The 25,119-nt window shown below is 50.7% G+C and overlaps 1 protein-coding gene across 28 annotated transcripts in view; it reads right to left on the reverse strand.

Moving 5' to 3' along the window:
• KCNMA1 (potassium calcium-activated channel subfamily M alpha 1) overlaps nucleotides 1-24,498 on the reverse strand; it is a 761,872-nt gene extending 737,374 nt beyond the window's left edge. For 7 of the 28 annotated variants that reach the window (XR_003677585.2, XR_003677584.2, XR_003677586.2 and 4 more), the window contains exon 1: nucleotides 23,745-24,342. Coding sequence is in view for 25 of the 28 variants with exons in the window: in XM_028481464.2 (XP_028337265.1) it covers nucleotides 23,745-24,116 (372 nt within the window). In the remaining 3 variants the exon portion in view is untranslated. Of the gene's footprint in view, nucleotides 1-23,744 lie in introns of all 28 variants that reach the window. The other 21 variants (XM_055080883.1, XM_055080877.1, XM_055080878.1 and 18 more) reach the window with 9 other exon arrangements.
• Between the last annotated feature and the right edge of the window lie 621 nt (nucleotides 24,499-25,119).

Consider the following 25,119-nt stretch of genomic DNA (forward strand, 5'->3'; position numbering starts at 1 on the left):
AGCTAAAAGGGTTCAAGGAAGAAAGAGATGGGAGTCCTGGTGGCTTTCCAGTTTCTCCTGGTTGGTTCCCTCTGGTCCCACTCATGGGCCAGATCCAAACACACTCCTTCTGAGGAGGTATGGAGGAAACAGCACATCAGGCTCAGTACCAGGCCTCGTTCCCACAAACCCCAAAGACAACGTACACATTCCATGCATGTGGCCAGAGACCAGCACATCCTTAGACGTGTGCACAAAGCTGACTAAACTATTCAAGGAGTCCAGTCAATCTCTCTTCCCCTAATTTCTTTTCTTCTCCCCTTTTCCTCCCAAGGCAGGAAGAATGTGATGCGTGAAACAATTATTCTTCAGAACCCAGGGGCAGGTGGGAGCCTCAAATCCAGAGAAAGCAAAATGTAAATGATACAGAAAGAGATCAAGATCCATGAATATTCATCTTCCTTTCCCTTACGATGGAAACCAGATTTGTGGAGGATCATCGAGCTCCATTTCCTCTGAATTCCTCAGAGGAATTCACGCTTGGCATCTCATCATTCTGCCTGAACACAGAACGCAATGCGGCGTTCTTGCCTCCAAGAACTGGAGGTTACACAGGTACATACATATCTGAAAATTCACTCACCTCAGTACTTAAGATCTGTGCATGCCCTGTGTGAATTCAGACCTCAATTTTAAAAACGAAAGTCGGAAGACTGGCAGATTCCTTCTCATCCTTCAAGGCATGTTTCAAATGTGACATTCTGAGGAGGAGCCTTCCTCTCTCACCACTGAGAATGAGTTCCTTGCCCCGCACACATCCCTGACACAGCTCCCGGCCCCAAACAAAACAATGAAGGTGAAGATTCCTCTAGTGGCTGTTTGCTCCCAGGAAGACAAAGCTGGGGCTGATTAATTTCTGGATCCCCTGCACCAGGCAGAGGCATACAATAACTGTTTATTGTGGGAATAAACTACAGACGGTCTGGAACTCTTTCCCCCACAATAGGGCTGGAAGTTCTCAAGGTCTCTCTTCCACCTCCTGGGACATCTGTGTGACCCTGGAGTGATGACTTAACCTCTCTGAGTCTAAGCTCCTGAACAGCACCTGCCCTTCAGTGTTGCTATGAAAATTTTACCAGCTAAGCTGCAAGGCATCCAGCTCCGGAGACGACACATTTTAAGCTCTCAAGAAATGCCAACTCCCCTGCCCCAACCTTCCTCCAGTCACAGTACAGCGTTTAAAACTTCCCAGGAGCCCAATAAACCCTGGTTGACAGGAACTGAGCGGCCCCACCCCGGGTGCTCTGTGCCTGTCTTCAACACACACTGTGCCTCCCTAAAGAACTCAAAGCCAATCAGGCCCAAAACAATGCTTTTGTCTAAAATCAGACCCGGGACTTCCCTGGTGGCACAGTGGTTAAGAATCCACCTGCCAATGCAGGGGACACAGGTTTGAGCCCTGGTCCGGGAAGATCCCACATGCCGCGGAGCAAGTAAGCCCGTACGCCACAACTACTGAGCCCACGTGCCACAACTACTGAAGCCCACACGCCTAGAGCCCGTGCTCCGCAACAAGAGAAGCCACTGCAACGAGAAGCCCGCGCAACGCAACGAAGAGTAGCCCCCGCTCGCCACAACTAGAGAAAGCCTGCGTGCAGCAACGAACACCCAACGCAGCCAAATAATTTTTTTTAAAAAACCTCTTAAAATCAGACCCAATGGGGGTAACAGTAAATCAGGAAGCCCATGGAGGCATCTGGGCCGAGTCTGGGTTCCAAGGGGCCTTCCTTAGGGGAGGTGGCTCAGGCTGCAGGCTGGCTTGGCTCACGTAGCATAAGTGCCCACCTAGGGGTTAGTTAGTATAAACAGATGCCTTGATTCTCCTCTGTGCGGTCATCCCCACCCCCCCAAAACAAAAATGATAATCGCTCTGTTCTCTGACAGGATGCTTGCATTCGAGCTAAAATTGCCTTCTCCGTCCCATTTGCGGTAATTCTGTTCAGCACAGTGTGATGAGGAACTCGGCTCCCCTCACCAGAGCGGGTGGCTGGCCTGACAGAGGCCCCTTCACGCGGGGAATGAAAGGAGGAGATGGTGGAGCAGGGGGAGAAAAGAACGAATTTGTCATTTTAGCAAACACAGGCAAAGGCTGTCTGTGGAAGGGAAGCTGCTGTCTGACACACACACAGAGCACATAAAATACCCTTTCTTCTGGGGAAGCCGGGCGTGAGACACTTCAGGACCCCGGGCCAAGCCACGGGCAAGTGGGGTGGGGAGAGGCTACCTTTGAAGGCTCACCCCAGGCGCCCACCCCCTGCCACCACCCGGGCCTGGACAAACGCCTGTCTCCTCTTGGTGGAGGTGTCCTGAAAGGTTCAACCTCAGCTTCAAGAGGGAATTAAATACCCTCAGTGCTCAAGAAGCCACAGACAAGAAAGAGACTCAGTGCCCAAAATATAAATGTAACCAGTGCGCACTATTAGTCAACTCATCAGGAGGAGTTTGCTGAATGCTCATTTGTTCATTCATTCGCCAATTTCCACCAAGTGCCCACCTTGTGTCAGGCTGCGTGCTTGGTTCTGGGGATACAGAGGTAAATGAAGCCCACGGGCCAGCGTGTGCCAAATCCCAAAGGATCCAGAGTTAGGAGCTTAAAATCTAGCCAGAGGGCTGGGCAAGTGAAGCAGTGTAGCATTCTCTGGGGCTCGTCTCCATCCCCCACCTAACACGGTGCTTTGTATAAGGTGACTCATGGTGGCTTGAATACATTTGCTTCCGATAAATGACATCATTACACCTGGATCCATAACCAACATGGTGGCCACTATCTATTGACTAGTTCTCATGTGCTAGGTAGAACTTTCTCTGTGGTCTTCATCTTACAAGCAAAGGAAGCTGAGGCTTGGGGAAAGCAGACAACTTGCCCAAGACCACACAGCCCATCAGTGGGGAAGGCAAGAGCTGAGCCTATGTTCTGGCGCCCAAATCCCACACCCTTCCCACCTCACTGCAGAGGCGGAAGAAAGAACGCCCATGTCCGTCCCCTGCTCAGCCCCAAATCAACTGTGGGCTCCCCCAAGGAAGCACCACCATGAATGATGCCCGGCGGATCCTCTTCAGAGCCCACCCCAGTGTAGGACAAGTTGCCGAAAAACAAACTATTCGCTTAACTGAGTGACTGTGGCAGGATACACTTGAGATAAGAGGGCGTGGGAGGGGAAAGAAAGACGATCCGGAAGTCTTCCTGGAGGAGCTCGGTGTACAGAAAGATGTTTTTGGTGCCTCAGAATACATAATCCCCAATGGAGGAAGAAGTCTGAGGACAAATACTGGAGGTTATATAAACCTTAAATCAGGCACCTGGCCTGCCTCAGTGCAGCAGTAACATGTGTTCCTCAATGGGGGAAACTCAAATAACAAGTAACTCCGGCAGGACGGCTGAGGCTGGAGAAGGGCCTTCTTCTTGGCCCTTAGAGCCCCAAAGGTTCCCTGGTCCATTCACAGCTCACTGGGCCCCTGTGGGCATTCACAGGAGGGAAAGGTTGCCCAGGAGAGAAGACAGATGAGCCCACCAGACTCAAAAGCCTCTTCGCAGACCCTCAGCCTTCTGGTAGAAGCACCTTCTGGGCCCTCCAACACTTTCCATCCCTTTTATCCCTCTGCTATTATCTCCATCTGCTGAGGTTTATCCCTCTGCTATTATCTCCATCTGCTGAGGTTGTGGTGCAGGGCAGAACACATAGAGGCAAAACCAAAATCCTTACAAAAACACCGGGGACCCTCGGAATTGTCTCATCCAACCCTCATTTGGTACTCACTGCTGGCCCCTGGCTACCATGAACCCTCAAATGGTCTCTTCCTCCTCATCTCAGTGGCATCTTCATCCATGGCTACGGATCGAGGAGAGGGGTCAAAATAACATTCCATCTTATCATAACAGGAGCCATCTATTAAGCACCTAAGAGGCACTAAGCGCTCAAGGTGATCATCTCATTTAACCTGCCCAATAAACCCTACGTGGCAGGTATTTTCAATACTCACATTTTACTGATGAAGAGAGTGAGCTTGCCAAGGTTAATTGTCCACAGCTACCAAGCTAGTGCAAGGTGGAGCTGGGATTCAAGCCCACCTTTGTCCAACTCCAAGGCTAGGCTATAAAGTTCACAAGCCTGAATTTAAAGAGGCCAAAGGTTAACATTCAAAAAACGAGTGCAGCCCCTCTGCAGTGGGGAGGGGGGAGGGGCAATGACACATTTGCTCCAATGCTGCCAAAACTCAAAGCATTTCCAGAACTTTTCTTTGGAAATCGCCTACAGAGGTAATTTACACACCACCCAGAACTTTCAGATTCTTATGTGCAATCATAACTACACATTTGAGAGACCAGAAATACCTTACCCACACTGGCTTCCTCTCTTGTTCATTATACCTGCCTGCAAACTCCCTTGGACAGTCTTCTAAAATCAAATTGACTTTCAAATGCTGAGACATGTCACCCCAGAAACATTCAAAAGAACGCACCGATGCTATCACCAACCTGTTCCCAAGGAGACACCTTCATTTTCCAAGTAAGGATGAAACCATTTGTTCGTTCAGTCCTACATTTATACGAGAAGAATTTTGTGATGCTGGATACTGCTGTGGGTTGCTAATGAAACAGAGATAAACATAAAAAGGTCCCTGTCATCTTGCAGCCCTCAACACGGGGACAATACTTCAGGCAACTTTTGCATAGGACCTCCAATCTCAAGCACCACAGAGGCAAAGATGGACAGAATACAGTCCCAGACTTCAGGAAGGCTACATCCCAGCAGGGGGACAGACATGCCAGCCATTCCTCTGGAAAACAGAGTGATCACCTAGGAGGTGACTGTCACGGTCCATGTTAGGGAGAGTCAATCTCCCAAAGGCGACCAAAGTGAAATAACAATAATAACTAACACTTATCTAGCACTTGTGATGTACCAGATGCTACTCAAAGTAATTAACACACATTATCCTCCCAACAACCCCATGAAGTGATTACTAATACTAGTCCCACTTTCCAGGTGAGTAAACCGAGGCCCTGAGAGTTTAGGCAATTCATAAAAGGTCTAAAAGTCAGCGAGTAGCGAACTACGATTTGAGCCCACAAAGTCTGGCTCCAGAGGGCATGCTCTTGCCAACTCCATCGAGCTAACTGGAATGAGAGATGCTGTCCATTTGGACACTTACGTTCCGGTCCATTGGGTTTTTTTGTGTTTTATCTCCCTCCCTCCCACCCTCCCTATCCCACCCGTCTAGGTGGTCACAAAGCACTGAGCTGATCTCCCTGTGCTATCTGGCTGCTTCCCATTAGCTACCTATTTTACATTTGGTAGTGTATATATACGTCCATGCCACTCTCTCACTTTGTCATAGCTTACCATTCCCCCTCCCCGTGTCCTCAAGTCCATTCTCTAGTAGGTCTGCATCTTTATTCCCGTCTTGCCCCTAGGTTCTTCATGACCTTTTTTTTTTTTTTTTTTTAGATTCCATATATATGTGTTAGCATACGGTATTTGTTTTTCTCTTTCTGACTTACTTCAGTCTGTATGACAGTCTCTAGATGCATCCACGTCTCTACAAATGACTCAATTTCGTTCCTTTTTATGGCTGAGTAATATTCCATTGTGTATAGGTACCAGATGGACATTTAGGTTGTTTCCATGACCTGGCTACTGTAAATAGTGCTGCAATGAATACTATGGTGCATGTGGCTTTTTGAATTGTGGTTTTCTCTGGATATATGCCCAGAAGTGGGATTGCTGGGTCATAGGATAATTCTATTTTTAGTTTTTTAAGGAACCTCCATACTGTTCTCCATAGTGGCTGTATCAGTTTACATTCCCACCAACAATGCAAGAGGGTTCCCTCCATTGCGTTCTAAAAGAGCTCCCGCATCACTCATGTTATTACTCACGTTCGATAGCCCCTGTTGTCTCAGCAGTGAACTCCTGAACTCACTCTGCTAAAACATGACATCTGAACTGGATGGAATGGGCTAAAGGGAAGTGATATTTCCAAGGGTGAAGCACTTCACCACGGTGGGGCAAGGCAAGGGACCTGGGAACCAGCCTCTGCCGTTCATCCCCCTTCTGCTTTTTTTTTTTGTTTTTTTTTTTTTGCGGTACGCGGGCCTCTCACTGTTGTGGCCTCTCCCGTTGCGGAGCACAGGCTCCGGACGCGCAGGCTCAGCGGCCATGGCTCGTGGGCCCAGCCGCTCCGCAGCACGTGGGATCTTCCCGGACCGGGGCACGAACCCGTGTCCCCGGCATCGGCAGGCGGACTCTCAACCACTGCGCCACCGGGGAAGCCCCCCCTTCTGCTTTTGACGTCCCAGGCAAAGAGCCCCTCAAGGTAATACTCAAAGCGGGAGACAGCTGAGGGGAGGACAATCCTTTCACATCATAGGGAGGATGTCAATTCACACCACCCCTTGCCCTGGTGGAGAACAAGGGCCAATGTCACCTGGTGACAGACAAGACGTCTTTCTCTTTGCTCTCCTTGGGATGTGGAGGGAGGAGGCATTTAAGCCCCTTGTTCCCTTTGTTTCTGAAGGTGTTTAGGAAGCAGAATAGCTTACAAGCTGAAGGCAGGGACAAGAATGCGGAGAGTTGAGGGAACCCCAGAGCAGCGAGGAAGTGGCTAAGAGTTCACACTCTGAAGCCAGAAAATTCTGAGTTTGAATGGAGTCCTGCCACTTACTAAGTGACACCCCTTGGACACATGCTATACCCACTGCAAGCCACAGAGTTTGCTCAGCTATAAAATGAGGATAATGGTAATAATATCTACGACACAGGCTTTTTGAGAGGATTACGTGAGCTAAAGCATGTAGAGTGCTCAACAGCGTGTGCGATGCCTTATAGCACCTCGTGTTAATATTCGGTATTATATTCTGAATATTCCATTTTAACACTGAATATTAATATTCAGTATTAACATCCAGAGTTACTACTGGGCCATGGTCATCTGGTCATCGTTAATTACGGCAGAGCCAGCTATGGACAGCAAAAGCCCTCACCCAGTGGCACTCTGGAGCCCCTTCTGCCGTCTGGGTGTTCTCTAATTCCATTTCCTACTCCTCCTGGGTGCACTACATTCCCCAGGATGCCTTGCAGTTGAGGTACCATGTGAGAGTTCTGACCACTGGACTGTGGGGGCAGAAGTGATGTGAGTGACTTCCAGGACTACTTTCACAAAACCATACCTCATGAGCCTTACTTCTCATTCTGCATCTGTCAGATGGATGCAGGGGATTCAGCAGAGACCTTCAGGGCCCCCTAGAAATGGCAGGTCCTCAGGTATAAGGAGCCAACCCTGAACGACTGCTTGGAGCAAGCCCCTACCCCATCCCCCCAAACCTCCACATACACTATCAATGGTACTTTATACGAGCAATACATAAACTTCTGTATTAAGTCCTTGACAGGTTGGGTTTGCTTATTACAGCAGCTGGCCTAGCCTAATACACGTTGTTAATCAAGCCTCAAAGTAGACTCATAGGCCCCTCTTAGCTCACAGCTTCCATGACTACTGCATGCACCACAGAAGAATCTAGATACCATAATATGTTCCAAGAGAGAAATTATCATCTGTGACTGGTTAGGTGTGGAAAGCACGAGGAAGAGCCAGCAGCAACTCAAGAGAAGCAATGGAAGGACCACTAGTCTAGAAGAAACGGGACAGCCCAGCAGTGGTGTTACCTGTGCTCGTGGTGGGCTCCAGGTCCTTCCTGAGAACAAAGGAGGAGAGTGGAGAGAGCGTGGTCTTTGAGGCCAAGCAGACCAGAATCCACACCTGCCCATGATTTACAGAAGAAAGTAAACCTCTGTGAGCTTCAGCCTCCACATAACGTGGTTAACACACCTGCCTCCATGTTCTGTGCCATCATGCCGATATCTTAAAATCAGCCACGGTGAGAGTACTTACACCATGGGAACTGACGAATGCAACAAATCGGGGCTTCCCTCCTAGAGATTAAACACTTACCAGCACATCACCGGATAAACAGGACTCAGCTAAGTGGTATAGGAGACAGAGGATAAGGAAAGAGAATTCCATCTAGAGTGGATGGTATGTGCGAAGGCCCAGAGGTATAGAAACAAAAAGTTTAATGAAGTGAAGAAAGTCCTATATGGCTGGGCGCAGGGAGCTTGGGAAGAAAGTCTAAGAGGAACCCAGAGAGAGGGCAAGAGCCAGATCTTGTGGAAGGACCACCCTTTAATAGCAGTTATTTGTTCCAATCATCTACTGCTGCATAACAAATCACCTCAAAGTACAGTGGCTTAAGACAATCATTTTGGGCTTCCCTGGTGGTGCAGTGGTTAAGAATCCGCCTGCCAATGTAGGGGACATGGGTTCGAGCCCTGGTCCGGGAGGATCCCACATGCCGCGGAGCAACTAAGCCCGTGAGCCACAACTACTGAAGCCCGTGCACCTAGAGCCCGTGCTCTGCCACAAGAGAAACCACCGTAATGAGAAACCCGCGCACGGCAGCGAAGAGTAGCCCCCGCTCGCCGCAACTAGAGAAAGCCCACGCGCAGCAACGAAGACCCAACACAGCCAAAAATAAATATATAAAAAATAAATAAAAATTAAAAAAAAAAAAAACAATCATTTTATTTTGTTAATGCTTTTTAGGAATTCAGGGAGGGATGCACTGGCTGGCTCAGCTCTGATTCATGTCAGCTGGGGTTGGACAATTCACTTTCAAGAGGGATTCTTCCCACCATGTCCGGTGCCTTGGTGCCCCTTGGAGAGTCTCCCTCTCCCCCGACAAGGCAGCACATCCTCCAGGCCTCTCCAAGTGACCTGGACTTCTCACAACATGGTGCTCTCAGGGTAGTCAGACTTCTTTATACGGCGGCTGGCTTCTCCTAAGCCAGTGTTCCAAGAGGCCAAGAGGGAAGCTGCAAGGGTTCTTCTGACCTAGTCTTGGAAATTGCAGGATCATTGCCACCATGTTCTATTGATTACGAGCAAGTCACGGAGCCAGCCCTGATTCAAAAGGGACCACTACCCAAAAGCATGAATACCAGGACTCATGGCTCACTGGGGGCCTTCTCTGAAGACAAGAGAAGGCCACACCGTTACTGACCACCAACACCCACTGCCCACTCCCCAGGACGACCTGGAGGAGGCACGGGAGCTCAAAAAAGGAAAACCACCAGCCCCGTCCACAGAGAGCATTTGATGAACGATGCTCACGCCGACGGAGAGGACAAGGTGGGCGTATCAGAGGAGAGGGTGAGCCCTGACTCAGGTGAGCAGAGAAGGCTTCCCAGGAAGCTAACTTTCCCAGCACATGAGCCAGCCTTGAAGGACGTGGGAGGCAGAGCGCAGAGTTGGGAGGGAAGGGGCGGGCCACCTGTGAGGTCGTTACCGGCCTTCTACCACGTCTGGACCAGCCGCGGAACGGGCCAGACCACCTCCACATTTCCCAGGCCAGGCATGTCGCCCAGGCCTGGGCGCCCTGCACGTGGTCAGGCAGCTCCAGAGCGGAAGCAGCGCCCGCCCATGCCGGCCCATCACCAGGCCCGTGAGTCTGCCCAACGCACGAGGGTTCGGGGAGGAGTGGTGAACGGTGGCCCTGGTTACTCGGGCTCAGCCTCCTCACCCAGAACCAGCAGCAGCCTGCCAGCCTCCGAGACCCAGCCCAGCCACTAGGCCTGGTGGCTGGACAGCTGCAGCCTATAGCAGGCCGGCCCGGGCTCTCTCACTACCATATTCTCTGGGCAGGCACCGGGTGCTCTGCTGACAAACACCTGGGGACAGCAGGGGCCGTGGGAAGGAGCTAAAAATAGCACAGCTAGCAACAGAGGACTTCTCCAAATCCTCGGGGTCTCGCTATTCTTTGTCCACGGAACTTAGGAACACTCATGGGCTGGCACCCGAGCTTTCACCCTTCTCAAAGGCTCAGGCTAAGAACAAGCATAGGGGCCAGGGAGACCTCCTACGTCACAGTGCTCAGAAGTCATGGAAACAGCCTGCCCTGGGGGCTGGGCCTAGGGATGGGCAGGCTGGGTCTGCTTTCACACACCCCCACCCCCAGTGGGCTCTCTCTGGCCACCCCACTCGGACCGATTCTCAGTGTTCTCCACCCTTCCTGAATCTCAGGTTCTTGATGTTTCTCTTACTTGTTTGGCTGTTAAGAATTACGGGCCTCACGCTGTATTTTTAATTTCTCGTGTGACTGTATTATACCCACCCAGCCAGATGCCTAGAAAAGTCACGTGTATGGACGTGCGAGCTGCACGCTGCACTATTCCAGGGGCATCATTCATGGCTGTGATGTGAATGGTGCCCCTGGAATAACGCAGTGTGGCTACTGGTGTTGCCAAGGAGGGAATGATGTCTTACACAACCCTGTGTCCGTGGAAAAAGGACAGCCACGCTCATAAAGATTCATGGACCGACCCATTCATCTCCTCTAGCAAATAGTCTGTGCATGGGGTTTGGCAGGCACAAGGCCACAATGCCCAATGGTCTAGAAAGAAATCCATAATGTGATACAATAATGTATTTTCAGGCCGTGGAGGTGGAGAGGGGCAAGGAATCGATCTTTCTAAGGGAAAGATTCATAACCACTGAATAAGCTACCACTACCTCCTTCTCAGTGTGCAAATTAAATTCTCTGTCCCACTGACATTCAAAATGCACTTTATTTATAGCAGACCAGGGAATTCAGAGATATTTATTTGTTTTTCATAGAATTTCCATTCTTTTAATAACACAGTTTTGGAGCTTAAGATATGAGCAAATAGCATGTGGGAATAATAAGGCATCATTCCACATTAGGATGCTTGGTTCAGAGTTTACTGATAAGCCTTTGCTGGTGGGTGTCAAACTATTTCACTACTCCGCACTCTTCTGCGTATGAGTGTCCCCGTAACCCCACACATACCTCTCAAGGTTTTTAAAATACGCTTGAATTCTGCATCCTACTCTCCTAATATCTTCCATATATGTGTTAATATTAAAACTATGTTTTTATCCAAAACTTCTAGGAAGACTGATACTCAGAAAAATGCCCCAATAAGTATTCTGTGCCTCCACCTACCCCCCAGCACAGGGATATGGTATATGTGCCCTGGTTCATGAAATGCAATCATGTATTATTTGATGTGAATCTCACAGCAGCCCTATAGTTGTGCAGTGAGCAACCTGCACAACTGCACACAGCACACCTGCCTACCAGGTAGAGAAAAGGTGAATTAACCTGCTTTCCAGCAAGGGAAACCAAGGCATAGAGAGAGTAAAAGGACTAGATTACCTTTAAGGTTCGTTTCTATCTGGATAGTATAGAACTCTCTGAACTTGCCCAAGGGATCTCACATCTAACCTAGGGATGGACGCCTGAGTTCCACACAATGACTCCTCCCCTCAGTCCTATGTCTTCAGAGTTTCCTTCACTCCGTGGCAGGGATGAGCTGAGCAGAGCCCACCTACCACTACAGGAGGTATGACGTATGACTGTAAGTGAACAGTGCAGGGGTTAGACATGTGAGCTCCACTGCCCACCTGCCTGGATTTACACCTGGCTCTTCCCTCACTAGTGTGTGACCCTGGGCAAGTCACTCAACTTCTCCACGCCTCTGTCCTGTAAAGGGAGGATGATGATACCACCTATTTCACTCGGTTGTTGTGAGGATTAAATAATATAAAGAGCTTAGAAACTACAAGACACACAGTAAACACTCTAAGTTTGTTACCCCCCCCCCCCAAAAAAAAGTATTATGTATGCCTCAGTCTTCTAATCTGTAAACTGGGAATCATAAAGGTGTTCACTCCACAGGACTGTGTTGAGGTTTAAACACCATAATAAACATAAGGAGTTTTAAAAGAGTGCTTCATGCATAGTAACTACTTTCAAGAGTTTATTAATTTTTTTCCCTAAAAAGCCAGTTACTCCAGTTCATATAGAAAGACTTAGCAAAACAAAAGTGCCAGTAAGTGTGGAGATCAATGCAATGTCTGAAGAGGGGGAGAAAAGGCCAAGAGAGAATGTTTGAGAATCAGGTGCTGTTTTCTAAAACAGGTGGTAGGGACTCCCCTGGTGGTCCAGTGGCTAAGACTCCATGCTCCCAATGCAGGGGGCCCAGGTTCGATCCCTGGTCAGGGAACTAGATTCCGCATGCTGCAACTAAGAGCTCGCATGCTGCAACTAAAGATCCCGCACGCAGCAAAGAAGATCCTGCGTGCCGCAAGTAAGACCCAGTGCAGCCAAATAAATAAATATTTTTTTTAAATAAAATAAAATAAAACAGGTGGTAGACAGGCTGTCCTAGCTATTACAGCTCTCTTTTTTATATAAATTTATTTATTTTACTTATTTTTGGCTGCGTTGGGTCTTCGCTGCCGCGCACCAGCTTTCTCTAGTTGCGGCAAGTGTGGTCTACTCTTTGTTGCAGTGCACAGGCTTCTCATTGCGGTGGCTTCTCTTGTTGTGGAGCACGGGCTCTAGGTACGCAGGCTTCAGTAGTTGTGGTGCGCAGACTCAGTAGTTGTGGCTTGTGGGCTCTAGAGCGCGGGCTTAGCCGCTCCGCGGCATGTGGGATCTTCCCGGACCAGGGCTCAAACCCGTGTCCCCTGCAGTGACAGGCGGATTCTTAACCACTGCGCCACCAGGGAAGCCCTACAGGTCTCTGTTTTAAGCGAATTCTTTCAGAGGTCAGGAAGCAAAGAGAAGCAGAGATGAAAAGTCACTGGTGGGGCAGGGAGGAAAGAACGGAAGCACTCACTTGCTGGCTTCTCTTTTCACCATTAAAACTGCTGTCAAGCCTTGCCTAGCATTTAAAATAGCATCATCCCTGGAGATAGCTGTTTCAGTTTCATTACAGTCTGTGTTCATAGAGTACAAATAGAAACCTTCGTGATTTTATTAGTTTCCATGCAACTCTGGAGAGATTTGCATGATGACATTTCAGCTCCTGACTTTAAAAAGGGACCAATTAAGAACAGAGTGCCTGCATTGCCTGTCGCTGGAAAATGAAAAGCTTCCCAGAGTTTTCAAAAATCTCTGTCCTATCTGGTTCATGGCCATAAATCAACTGTTTGGTCCTACAGATACAAAAACTATGGTCTTAAATTTTTAGTTCATTTTGTAAAAGGAATACTTGCAGGATGTCTGCACCCTCCAATAAGAGTTAAAACTACAATATAGAAAATCTAAGGAAGTACTTTTTGTCTGGGCCTCGTCAAGTCCTACCATCATCACCAATTTGCTCAATAACACCCAAAACTACCTGGCGCTCTGTGGATGTGTGAAGTGTTAATGTAATGTAGCTGTGACAAGTTGAAATTTAATACATGGCCCAGTAGCATAATCTGATTAATGTTATATAACCTAAGACACTATTCAGCAGGTCTGATGTGCTAGCTGCTTACGATTTGCAGGAGAGGCAGGTATTTCAGGAGTTACTGACCCCATCAGATACCCTCTCCTTTGCCACAGAAACTGTGGTCATCTGAAACAGGGCATCAACTTACCATCTTAAGTGTACAGTTCAGTAGTATTAAGTATATTCATATTATTGTGCAGAACCTTTTCGTCTTGCAAAACTGAAATTCTATATCCATTAAACAACAACCTCCCGTCTCCCCCAGCCCCCGGTAACCACCATTCTACTTCTGTGTCTGTGCAACTAGGTGCCTCATATAAGTATTGTAGGATCACACAGTATTTGTCCTTTTGTGACTGGCTTATTTCACCTAGGATAATGTCCTCGAGGTGCATCCACGTTGTAGCACACGTCGGAATTCCCTTCCTTTTTCCAAATGAATAATATTCCGCTGCAGGTAAATACCACATTTGTTTATCCATTTATCCATCAATGGACATTTGGGTTGCTTCCAACCTTTTGGCTATTACGAGTGATGCTGCTATGAACAGGGGTGTGCAAGTATCTTCGTTTGGATACATACCCAGCCGTGGAATTGCTGGGTCATATGGTAGTTCTATTTTCAATTTTTTTGACAAACCACCATACTGTTTCCCACAGTAGTTGCATCATGGTGCATTCCCACTCACAGTGCACCAGGGTTCCAATTCCTCCACATCCTCATCAACACTTGCTGTTTTCTGGGTTTTGATGGAGTAGCCATCCTGGTAGGTGTGAGGTGTCCTTTTTTTCTTTAAACACCTCTCTGTCTTGCCTACATTTTCTACAGTGAATATATATATACACTTAGGATTAAGGACAAAAGTGGAAAACACAAATTGAAAAAGAAATCTTACAGGGAAAATAGGGTTGCACACGAACGTTAGAAATGGGTTTCTTTTTTTAAGACAGGCAAATTATTGACTTCTCTTATGGGTTCAGCTCGAGACGCCATTCCTATACTCTTCAAGAGTCTTACCACCTGGTCAGCTGCGGCTGCCACGATCTACGAGGGAAACGGCCGTAATTTATGGGTAGCTAAAGCAATTCCTCTATGCACTGGGAGGAAAGGGCTCCCAGACGCACAAAGAAGAAAAACACTGTATTAAGCGGTGGCCAGCTAATGTTGGTCATGAAAATCCCCGGCCCTCAGATAAACCCTTTCATCTTCCACATCTTTCCTCCGAGCCTTAAGGGCCCTCATCTCTGAGTCCTCCATTCGCTAATCATTGTCCATCTACTTTTTCCCCTTCCAGAGCCACAAAAAGTCTACTTTCCAAAGTCATGTAAAGGGAAACCAAACTCACGCAGCAATTTCTCCCAACGAGAAGAATTCTGCTCCTGCATCAACAGGTACACGAAGAGGAAGAGCCCCCAGAAACCTTATAACCCCTGGTGTCTGGGCCACAGGGCCACACAGGCCCCACGCTAGCAGTTCATTAGAGGGAACTCACTTGAAAAGCTAAACTCTTCCAAAAGGGAAAGCACTCTTTCCACTGGTCTTTATACAATGCTAATGCTGCACGCCTTGGGCATGAGGTCACTTGTCACGATTTATTCATTAAGACAAAGGGGAAGGGACTAAAAACAAAATCCATCCAATTATGTATTTATCCAACCTCCAGCTCCCAGACGAGAAATTCTACTTTTCTTTGTGTGAACATCTCCCTCTCCCCGCTGCCCTTCCTCACCCTCCCCTCTTGTATGTTCTCTTTCTTTTCCGGTTTCTTTCTGCTCAGCAAAATAGGAGAAATGGCAGCAGTAGTGTATAGAAGCCCAGAGGAGAAGGGATAAGATGAGCAGTTGGAGAGGAATAATCTTCAGCTCTAGGAGCAGCTGTATTTAAATGATCCAAAAAGAAGCTCAAGATCACTGTCTGCTCTCTCTCCTTTGGCAAGAGCCAACACCTACAGAGCAGAGTCCAATGCGGGCTTCTTAACAAAGGGTCTGCACTCTACCTCTGGATCCCTGGTGTTGCCCCCAAATCACATCTGCTCTCGGCCAAGCCCAGCACTAAACTCTGAAAGAAGCTGAACTTTGGAATCACTGGGCACATTCCAGTGACAAAGAGGCGACCCAATGGCTCAGGGATGGCCAAATCCTCACCCACAGCATCTGACAAGACCTGACACATTGCACAGGACAAACCACCAGAACCAACAGCCAGGACGGGCTGCTGTGGAAACCGTGGGGAAGAGGGCACGGAGAAAGCTCCCCGCCTCTGGGGAGGAAGGACATCGGGCAGTCACCAGAGAGAAAGGGTAGGTGGCTTGCACGGTAGCAACAAAAGTTAAGGGCATTCTACATCTCAAGAACATTGCTGACACTTAAACCCCACCCAGTTCTGGGCCTTCTTGGGCCGGATTTAGAGTTTGAAATCTATCACCTAGCAAGACATGTTCTGTGTGTCCTAGAGACAGCCAAGAAGCAAAGAGGGGTTAGTGCAAGGAGAAAGACTCTTCCATTCATGCTTAGGTGGGTTTGTGCCCCATGGAATGGTGGCCTCAGAAGGCCATGAACACCCCTGTCCCCTCTGCAGATGGGGCCGAGGGCTCCCAGCACTGGCGCCGGGAAGGAGGTAGGACCCCGACCCCAAAGCACCTTTCTGCCCCTATGATGTCACAATTCCACGTGCTTCTCAGCTTGCGAGATCAAGCCTCTATTTGTTGTCCACTAACCCGCAAACTTCAGCCCCTCTGCTCCTGGACTTGGCAGGAATCACCAGGAAAGAAAGGAGATCAAGGAAAGGATGAAGAGCGGAATGAAGGAACACACCGTTCCTGTTAATTACCTTTGAAATGCCCAGCGTCAGCCGGATCTGGTCCCCAGGAAAACCTGGTAGGGAGGCCAACGAAACAGCGTAAAGAATACCAAGTAAATGAGATGTTGAAAATAATTTCGCTTTTGCCCATGTAAAGAAGCATTAGTCATACAGGTAATGAGATCTTATAGGGAGATGATTCAGAGGCTCGGCATGACAACGTGAAGTATATCCCTTCTGGACCCGGAGTGCCAATTACATTTCCAAATTGGCAATTAGACATAATGCCCCCAATAATGCCAAAAACAAAGCAAATTCCATCTTCAAGCAGCCATTCTTTTGAAGCTGTCCTTCTGCCTCCTGCCTGACTCATCCACCTCATGAACAAGTGCTCATCGTGAACAAATTCTTCTTACTCACAGGTCAGGGGAGACCGGGGTGGCATGAATAATTAAAATCCAGAAATGACTCAAGCCCATCCCTTTCACCCAGAGTTTCTCCTTAGCGTCTAACAAATTACCCAAAAGAGCAGCAAAACGTATTTGCACCTACAACATTCCCACACAGCCTCCCACAGATCGCTGTGGAAGGGCCCTCCCAACATATATCTGTGCTTGTATTTCTATGACTCAGTTCCTGCCCTCAGGGGGTTTGCAGGCAACTTGGAGACCAGACGTGTGCATACCCCATGAGAAGATAACTGAATTTTTCCATCCCTTCCATCAAACAAACTGGGTCTTATTTTTATCCCTAGCACCTAGCTTGGTTCCTGGAACAGAGGATGAACTCCCTATGTAATAAAAGCCAAAACAACAACACTAATAACCACAAGATGTATTTGAGGACCTACTGTGCGCCGGGCATCATGCTAAGGCCTTCATTTAAGCTGACGATGCTCATGGTAAATGTTTATTCCAGGTTCTCCCCGTTGACGATGGAACAACCCAAAAAGCACATCTCCAGGAAAAAGGCCCTGACAGTATGAGCTGTGAAAACCCTGACAGTATGTTGAGAAAAGGAGCTACTTCCAGCTTCATCTGCTGGAATTCTCGAGCAGTACCACTGGAGGGTAGCACAGCACAGTGCTGCACGTCTCTCCCCACTCCGTGATCAGGTCTTGAGCCCAATCCTTTCACGTTGCACCCTCCGTTTGGAAAAGCCCACTGAGGTGCCTATGGAAAATCAGGCTGGCAGTTTTACTGCCTCCTGACTTCAACCAGTCCGGAGGGAGCGGCCAACAGCTGGCCTCCCGGAGCACTGCCACAGTGCAGCCCTGGCTCCACCACGAGCCTCTAATTTTGCAAGAAGGTGGTTTGGCTGAGTTGCCATCCGGGACTGCGGAAAGTCCCCTTGCAGCGTGACCCACTGGCACGAGGGAGAGCCCACAGCCTGATGGGCGACGCACAGACCACACCCCCATAGATCTGCAGGATGCTGCTCTGGTCACCACAACCCAACCCCAAGCCAACAGCGCCGTGGGGTCCTAGGGAGCAGACACCCGAACAATCGGCTTTAGCAGGGAGCACCCAGACTGAACTGCAGCCACGCGGAGAGGCCTGAGCCGAGTTTTCTCCACCTGGCTGTCCTGGCACAGGGAACCTTCCTCTTCTCATCCCTTCCCACTGCTGAAGAGCTGAGAATTTCCATATTTAAAAACAGCCCTGTCTTCAGAGAGGGACTGCCTGGAGACTGAGGCAAGGACCAGATCCTTGCTTCTCAAAGCATGGTCTGCTCAGCATTGGCCTCACCCGTGTCTTGTCAGAAATGCAGAGTCTCAGGCCCCACCCTGGACCTTCTGAATCAGAATCTGCATTTTAATGGCTCTCCAGGTGATTCGTGTACATGTAAAGGTGCGAGAGGCCCCAGAAGTGGACGGACTAGATGCTCTCTGGCCATGGGAGGGACAGATCTAATACCCCAACTGAACATCCCTTGAGCCTTCTCCCCGGAGTGCTGGGACACCCCTGCCTCTCAGGCTGGGGCCCCCGAGCTTCCTTCTCCATGTGCCCAGGGCCAGGGTTCCACCCACTCAGAAGCATCTCAAAAAAGGGCACTCTCTTGATCTGCTCCCTGCTGTGCACAGAAAGGCTGTGTGATTTCAGAGGTCCTGTGGGACGCTGACCTTGCCTGACCCCCCAGCAGGTTTCATGGAGACCAGTGCTCCCCGCAGGGCTCCAGGAGCTGCGGCATCACGGCACAAACACAGCCCTTCTCACCGGAACCACAGAGGCGTCCTTGCAGGGGCTCCACAGCTCTGAAGCCCCAGGAAGGTGGAGCTGGCTGCTGTGATTCGCAGGCTAGCACGGCCACTGCCGCTGTGAGCTGGGATACCGCTGCTGCCCACATTGGGAAGGAGGTCCTGGCATTGGAATCCAATGCCAACCTGACTGCTTCAGCATCAGGCTCCTTTTGCCCTGGTCAGAAAGAGATACCCAAAGCAAGCACTCTCTGTACCAGGCACACAGTGAATGTCCCCATCCAGGGAAGAAGACAGCGGTGAGCCTTGCCCTTGGAATCCTTTCTCCCCCAGGCCAAACACAAGGGCAGTTCTTGCTTTCCTCCTGATGCATGTTTGGGCAAGGCCCCTGGGCACCTGGAAGTAGGGCCAGCGCATAGCTTGCAGTCACCAGTGTCCTCCTAGGAAATGCTATAAAGTGGGGTCCCTGAGAGTACCTACCCCAAAGGGCTGAGCTCTACTAGGACCCCCAGTTTACAGATGAGGAGACTGAGGCACAAAGCGGTGACGTCCTTGCCCAAGGTCACAGGCTGACTTTGGGGTGCTACACGGCGAGCGTGACATCTAGGCCCTGTTGCTCAAAGTGAGCACGGCCAAGAGCAGTTTAACCAATTCCTCTCCCTTGGGATTTCTCCCAGCGCATGATGTGACTCTCCAAGGGGGGGTTGCAGATATGCCCTGACTTACAATTTTGTTTCACAAGGTAACTGCAAGGGCAAGTGCTCCACAGAACACACTTGGGGAAATAACTACTCATCAGGGTAAAGCTGGTCTGAGTAGAGAGCACCCTGGTGGGGAAACTGTTACATCGTCAGGGGAACAGGTCTGTGGGCTCTGGACTGGGGAGGACGGGGGTGGAATTCATCCTTTGTCAAGGGACATTAGACAGCCACACCTGTCCACCAAACCTTCCACTTCTGCTAGGTCTGCAGCTCCTGGAGCCCCACGATGACATGCTCATCCACTGACCTGCCCGCCATCAAAGCACTGGCCATCCTGCCCTCAGCCATGGAGCCTGCCTAGGCTGCCCTTCCCCGACCTGCCAGCCTTGCAACAGCCAAGAGCTATGAGCCCAAATCTCAATCTGACCCTAACTGGTTGTTTGACCCAAGGACAATTGACTCCAGGGTCTAGAGGTCCCTTTTGGTTCAAAAGTTCTATTTGTTGTAGTCTGTGCCCTTCCAGGGCCAGAAGTTCAAGGAATCAAGGAGAAAATTTAAAACCTGCCACTTTGTGGAGCTATGATATCTCCCATTTACAGGCCTGCTAAGTGCCAGGCATTTCCTGGGTGCTGTATACCCAGCATTGTCACTCCTTATAAGAATTCTACAAAGCAAGCATCATTACGCTCTTCTTACTTGTGAAGAAACCATGCTTAACAGGGCTGCCAGCCACAGATGCCCAGCTAACAAGTGTGGAATCCATGATTTGCACTCGGGTCTGTCTGACTGCAGCATCTCTACGGAAGTGTGCATTTCCACAGGGAGAGCCAGGAACAAGAAGCAAAAGTTCTCAGGACAAGGGAAGGTCACCTGGAACTCCCCTGTGCCTGGGACCTGAGCACTTCTCCAAGGCCCCCCTCAGTGATCCAAAGGAGCATCTGAAGTTCGTCCGATGTAGACTATCTCCAGGATGAGATGAGGCACCAGGGCCAATCTGGAATCAAGAATTCTGAGGCACTGAAGTCCCAGCCCTGATTGGATGATGCGTCAGGCCAGACCCTGGGTAATTACCAAGCCGTAATGGGATCTGACGTTTATATTAGTCACGAGTCTAACAGAGAAAACGTGTTGTTTTCTCAGACACAGCCATGGAGACAAACCTCCATAATTCATTATATGCAGACCAACCTTAATCAAGCCCAAACTTCTACAGGGAGGACAGCTCCAACTGACAGCAGGATGAGTCTATGACCCACAGCAAACCACAGCTCCATAGGAAGCTGGCCTCAGTTTCCCCAGGCATTTAAAGAAAAGCAGACTGTGGGATGGAGGAAGAGAAGATGGAAATAAAGACACATAAGCACTCCGAGTCTGGAGAGTTACAGAACACGTTCTGAGCTAGAAACTTTACCCATAGATCACCAACTCCTTCTACTGTCTTCCACTGAGTCCCACAGCAGGAAGGGACATTAGCACTCACAGAATTCAATCCCACATTTTACACACCAGGAAAGAGACCAGAGAGGTTAAACTACTTCTTCAAGGTCACAACCTTATTCAGGCTTCCAGAGCCGCTCCTTGTTCACTACAGTCTACGACTGGCTTAGACCTTGAAACGTCTCGGCCAAGTAAAGAGAGGGCTCTGATGAAACCCAACAGAGAAACAAACAATGATGTGAAAAAGTACAGCAAAGAATATAGTACTGGAATGACTGTGCCCAAATTCCCAACTGGGGGAAAATGGGATTCTCTTTCTTCTTTATTTCCTAAAGAAATCCACATAACTATTCTTTTCAGAATAGTAAAATCATTCACAATTTGAGATTCGGAGGCCAGAGGCACTAAGGATGAGATGCCTCGTGAGGTACATCCAGTTTCAGGTTCCTTTAATCAAAAAGGATGGTGCAGTCCCAGAGACCAAATGCTTGTGATTCTGGAGCTCCTGCTGAAACTTATTCCCCTAGATTTTCAGATGCTAAAAAGACCAGCCTTCCTCTGGACCCTAGCTCCGGGTCAAACCATCTTGGGGCTGAACCAGGATCAGGGTGAATGCATCTGAGGGCTGGTAGAATACTAAGGAAAAGCAGCCTTAGTTTGCTTGAGAAACCCAACACGAAAATAATTATTCCAAACTGAAGCCAAATGCATTCTTCTGAACAGCATCGTGATGACTACCAAATACTTGGAAAGCAAAAAGAATGAAGGATAAAAAAAAAAAAAAAAAAAAAAAAAAAAAAAGAATGATTGCAGTAAAAAATACAGACCTCAAGAGTAGAAAGAAAAGCTTATAAAAGGCCTAAGTAACTACTACTGGTCAAAATGAGATGGCTACACACACTGTTTAATCGAGCAAATCAAGGGGCAAGTATTAAGAGATTCTGGGCATGTTTTAAAGAGGACTCTAATGGTACCAAAAGTGACGTGATCTCATTCTATACTGGCCTCACATCTTCCCAACCAACTGCAAGCATCTCTCGTCCCAGATGATTCTCTGTAGAAAGTTCCAGTTTAGTCAACTCGGCATGTCTTGGAGCTGCAAAATATAGCCTAATATATAGGGATTGTTTTCTTTCTAATGATCATTGCCAGAAACGTATTTTCTTGAGAAAACTTACAGAGGTTATGCTTGGTCATCATTTAAGAAAGAGACTCTATGTGAACGATCCAATCAGCATTTCATCAGAAGCACTGCAGTAGCACTGATGTACCCCCTAGAGTAAAAAGACTTTAGAAGCTGTGTTTAAAACCCCAGGATCACAAAAACACTGAAACTTATTTTGACTCACTGAAAAAAAACTTTTCATTATGATCAAGCCTACCCAGTTCCTGAAGGATAAGGAGATCGTTAAAAAAAGTTCCCCAAAATCACTCAGTCTAGAAAACATATGAGATGCATGCAACTACAAGTTCTACCTCTAAGGGTAGCACGGAATCTCAGTAAAGGAAAAACACTCGCAGACTAAAGACTGGTGGGGAGGCAGAGGAGAGGGAATGTGTGAGTAAGAAGGCTACATGAATAAGCACTGGTCAGGAGGGCTAGGCAAGGGGCTGGGTCTAGGGGGTCTCAGGGTTAGGATTTTGCTTAACCTAATGGCTTCTCTGGAATGTGGGTGGTTTTCCACCTTGACAGGTAAGGAGAAACTGCTATGGCCAAGAAGGTAACTCCAGAGAAAACTAACTCACTAACATCTGGAGGTCTCCCGAGAAGTAGGAGGAGGAGGAAGTGAATGATGGCTTTTATTTTTCTCCCTTATTTCCAACACACCAGTATTTTCCAAAACACAAATGTGCTACCACAAAACACAGCTGAGCTCCAGCACCCAACACAATGTATAATTAATGATCAGGAGAGAGAGAGAGAGCTTCCCTTCACCCTTGTGTGTCACCCATAGCCCCCATCTTACCTACTCCCTCCCCGTAGCAATTAAGGAGGCTGCTACAAGTTGCTGTGCCCCGTGGAAGTTTGAGGTGGCCTCGGATTAACTTTATTAGAAAAGGTGTGAGCATTCTCACCGAGATGTGCCACGGCCTTGCACTGTTCCTATCCCCCTTTGAGCTTCCCTCCCTCTGAAAATGCTGGCGCTGGTTAGTCCCCTAGATTAAAAATTAGTCAAACAGAAAACAGCTTGGTCACTCTTTTTTCCAGTTCTTTCTTTTTTATCCAGCAGTTTTCTATGAAAAACTGCCCGCCACCTCTCACCTTCAGCCAGTGAGGGGGTGTGGGGGGGGGGAAGAGGACATCTCTAGGGACACGACGGCGACAGACCAGGCAGTCAGCCTAGCAACCATCTACAAGGTGTAGTGAGCCTCGGTGCTGGTGGGCGTCTCTGCGCCAGGAATAGCTTAAGTCGACATCCAGCCACCTCAAAAGCCGTCGGGGAGGAGGCTCGCGTGAAAACCTCGGCCTCGGCGGGCTCTCGGGCGGACCTCCCGCTCTAGCTCCACGCTGCCGGGGGCATTTCCGGGGACCTGAAGGCGGTGGCAGGGGGGCGAGAATACAGATGCCGAAGAACTTGCGGTGGGGGTGGGGGTCTGCTCCAAGAGTCGGAGAGGGAGGGGACATCAGTTTTGCGACCTCGCCACATTCCTAAAGTGGCAGCATCGCGGGTTGCCTCCAAAACTGGGATGTATCTCCCCAACTTTCTCTCGCCCCTCCAGGTCCCCCGCACGTCCTCTGTTCATGTTCCTCCCCTGGGATTCCCTAGTCCAAAAGATGTCCTCCCTTTCTCAAAGGATTTTCCTGCCCTTCTGATTTTACGAACTCATCTCCCCAACAGGTTTCTAAAGTGCGGGCTGACGTGCTCCCCCTCGCCCACCACAAGCAGCCGAGCCCGGGCAGGTGAGCCGCGCGGAACACGCACCGAGCGGCCCCCAGCTTGCTCGGTGCCCGCCGAGTCGGCTCTCCCTACCTCCCACCCCGGCCCCAGCCGCAGCCACAAACAACCCTACAATAAACAAGGGAACGGGATTGGGCGTCCGCGTCCCGGAGCGCACCGGTTGGGGGCAACTCCTCACCCCCGGCGCGCCGCCCGAAGCCCCAACAGGCGGGCGCCAGGAGAGCGGAGGGAAGGGAAGGCGGCGAGGGGGAGGAAGGCAGGGACGGAGGGAGGCACGGCGCTGTGAAAAGCGAGGAGGTGGGCTGCAGGGGACGCCGAGAAGCGGCGGGGCTGGCGCAGGGGGGGAGGCGCCGGGGCGCGCGTTACCTTCGTCTTGCCCCCGCAGTGGCAGCAAACGGTCCACAGGTACTTGAGCGTCCGCCAGAGCAAGATGATGAAGAGGCCCCCGAAGAAAGTCACCATGGAGGAGGCCAGGAAAGCCCACCACATGCGCTGGCCCCGGCTGTCGCACGGCACCTCCATGGTCACCGGGATGATGAGCGCATCCATCTTGGGCTCGTGGACCGAGGACGAGGAGGAAGAGGAGGAGGAGGAAGAAGAAGAGGAGGAGGAAGAGGAGGAGGAGGACGCGTCTAGGCTGAGAAGGTTCGCGTGGATATTGCTACTCATTCTAAGAGTGCTGCCTCCGCCGCCGCCGCCGCCGCCGCTGCTGCCGCCGCCGCCGCCACCATTTGCCATAGCTAGCAACGGGCAGCCGGCGCAGGGGCTCGGGGGAGCTCCTCCCGCCGCCAGCGCCACCCCGAACACCCATCAACAGCCATATTGCTGCTACTGCTGTCGCCGCCGCCGCCGCGGAGCGCGGGGAGGGGGCGGGGAGGCGCCTGGGCTCGGGGAGCTGTGCGCGACCTGGCGGGGTGCGCGGAGATATATACAGCGGGCCGCCGCCGCCGCCCGCCCTCCCCCCGGCCGCCGGCCCTCCCGCCCAGGGGGGAGGGGGACGGAGCGCGCAGGCAGCTCCCCTCCCCGGCCCGAGCCCCGCTAGCCCCGGGCTGCGCGGGCCCAGAGCGCCGAGAACGAGGGGGCGCCACGGGCCGCCCCCGGGCCCGCCCCGGCTCTGCGCGCCGGCCCGGTTGCCCGCCGCGCCGCGCCGCACCGCCCGCCCGCGGTGCGCCACGCGTTTGCGCCGCGCTCCGGCCCGGGACCCTCCCTGCACGCAGCCCGCGCCGCTAGCCCGCAGCCCTGGGCTTATTAGGTGGCGACTCGTTAATAATGTCTCATCAGCCCCCTCCCGGGCGCCCCCACGCCAGCCCTCCTCTGCCGGCTGCGCTCGGCTCCCGTCCGCCGCCCGGGTGTGCGCCGGGCCGCTGCAGGTTCACCGCGCCCGGCCCGGCCCGGCCCCCCGCCGCCGCCGCCGCCGCCGCTAGCCCATGTTCCCGGGATCCCCGAGCCGCGCCGCCACGCCGCCAAGCCTCTTCGGCCTTCGCTCGATCTTCCTCCCCGCTTCCTCAGGCTCCTCCTCGTCCCCGTCCTCGCCGCCTGAGCCTCTCCTGCGCGCGCCCCGCGCTCCCCGCAGCCGCCAGCAACAGCAGCTGCAGCAACTGGAGCGGGCGCGGGCTCAGGCCGCCCGAACGGGAGGGGAGGAGGTTCGCCGCGCTGGCTCGCCTCGGCTCCGAGCTGGGCAGGGGGCCGGCAGACCCCTTGGCGACGGCCTGGCACGCACCCCTGAGCCGCAGTGCGAAAG

This window comes from Physeter macrocephalus, chromosome 20 (genome assembly GCF_002837175.3).
Source record: "Physeter macrocephalus isolate SW-GA chromosome 20, ASM283717v5, whole genome shotgun sequence".
In the NCBI taxonomy this organism is placed as follows: Eukaryota; Metazoa; Chordata; class Mammalia; order Artiodactyla; family Physeteridae; genus Physeter; species Physeter macrocephalus.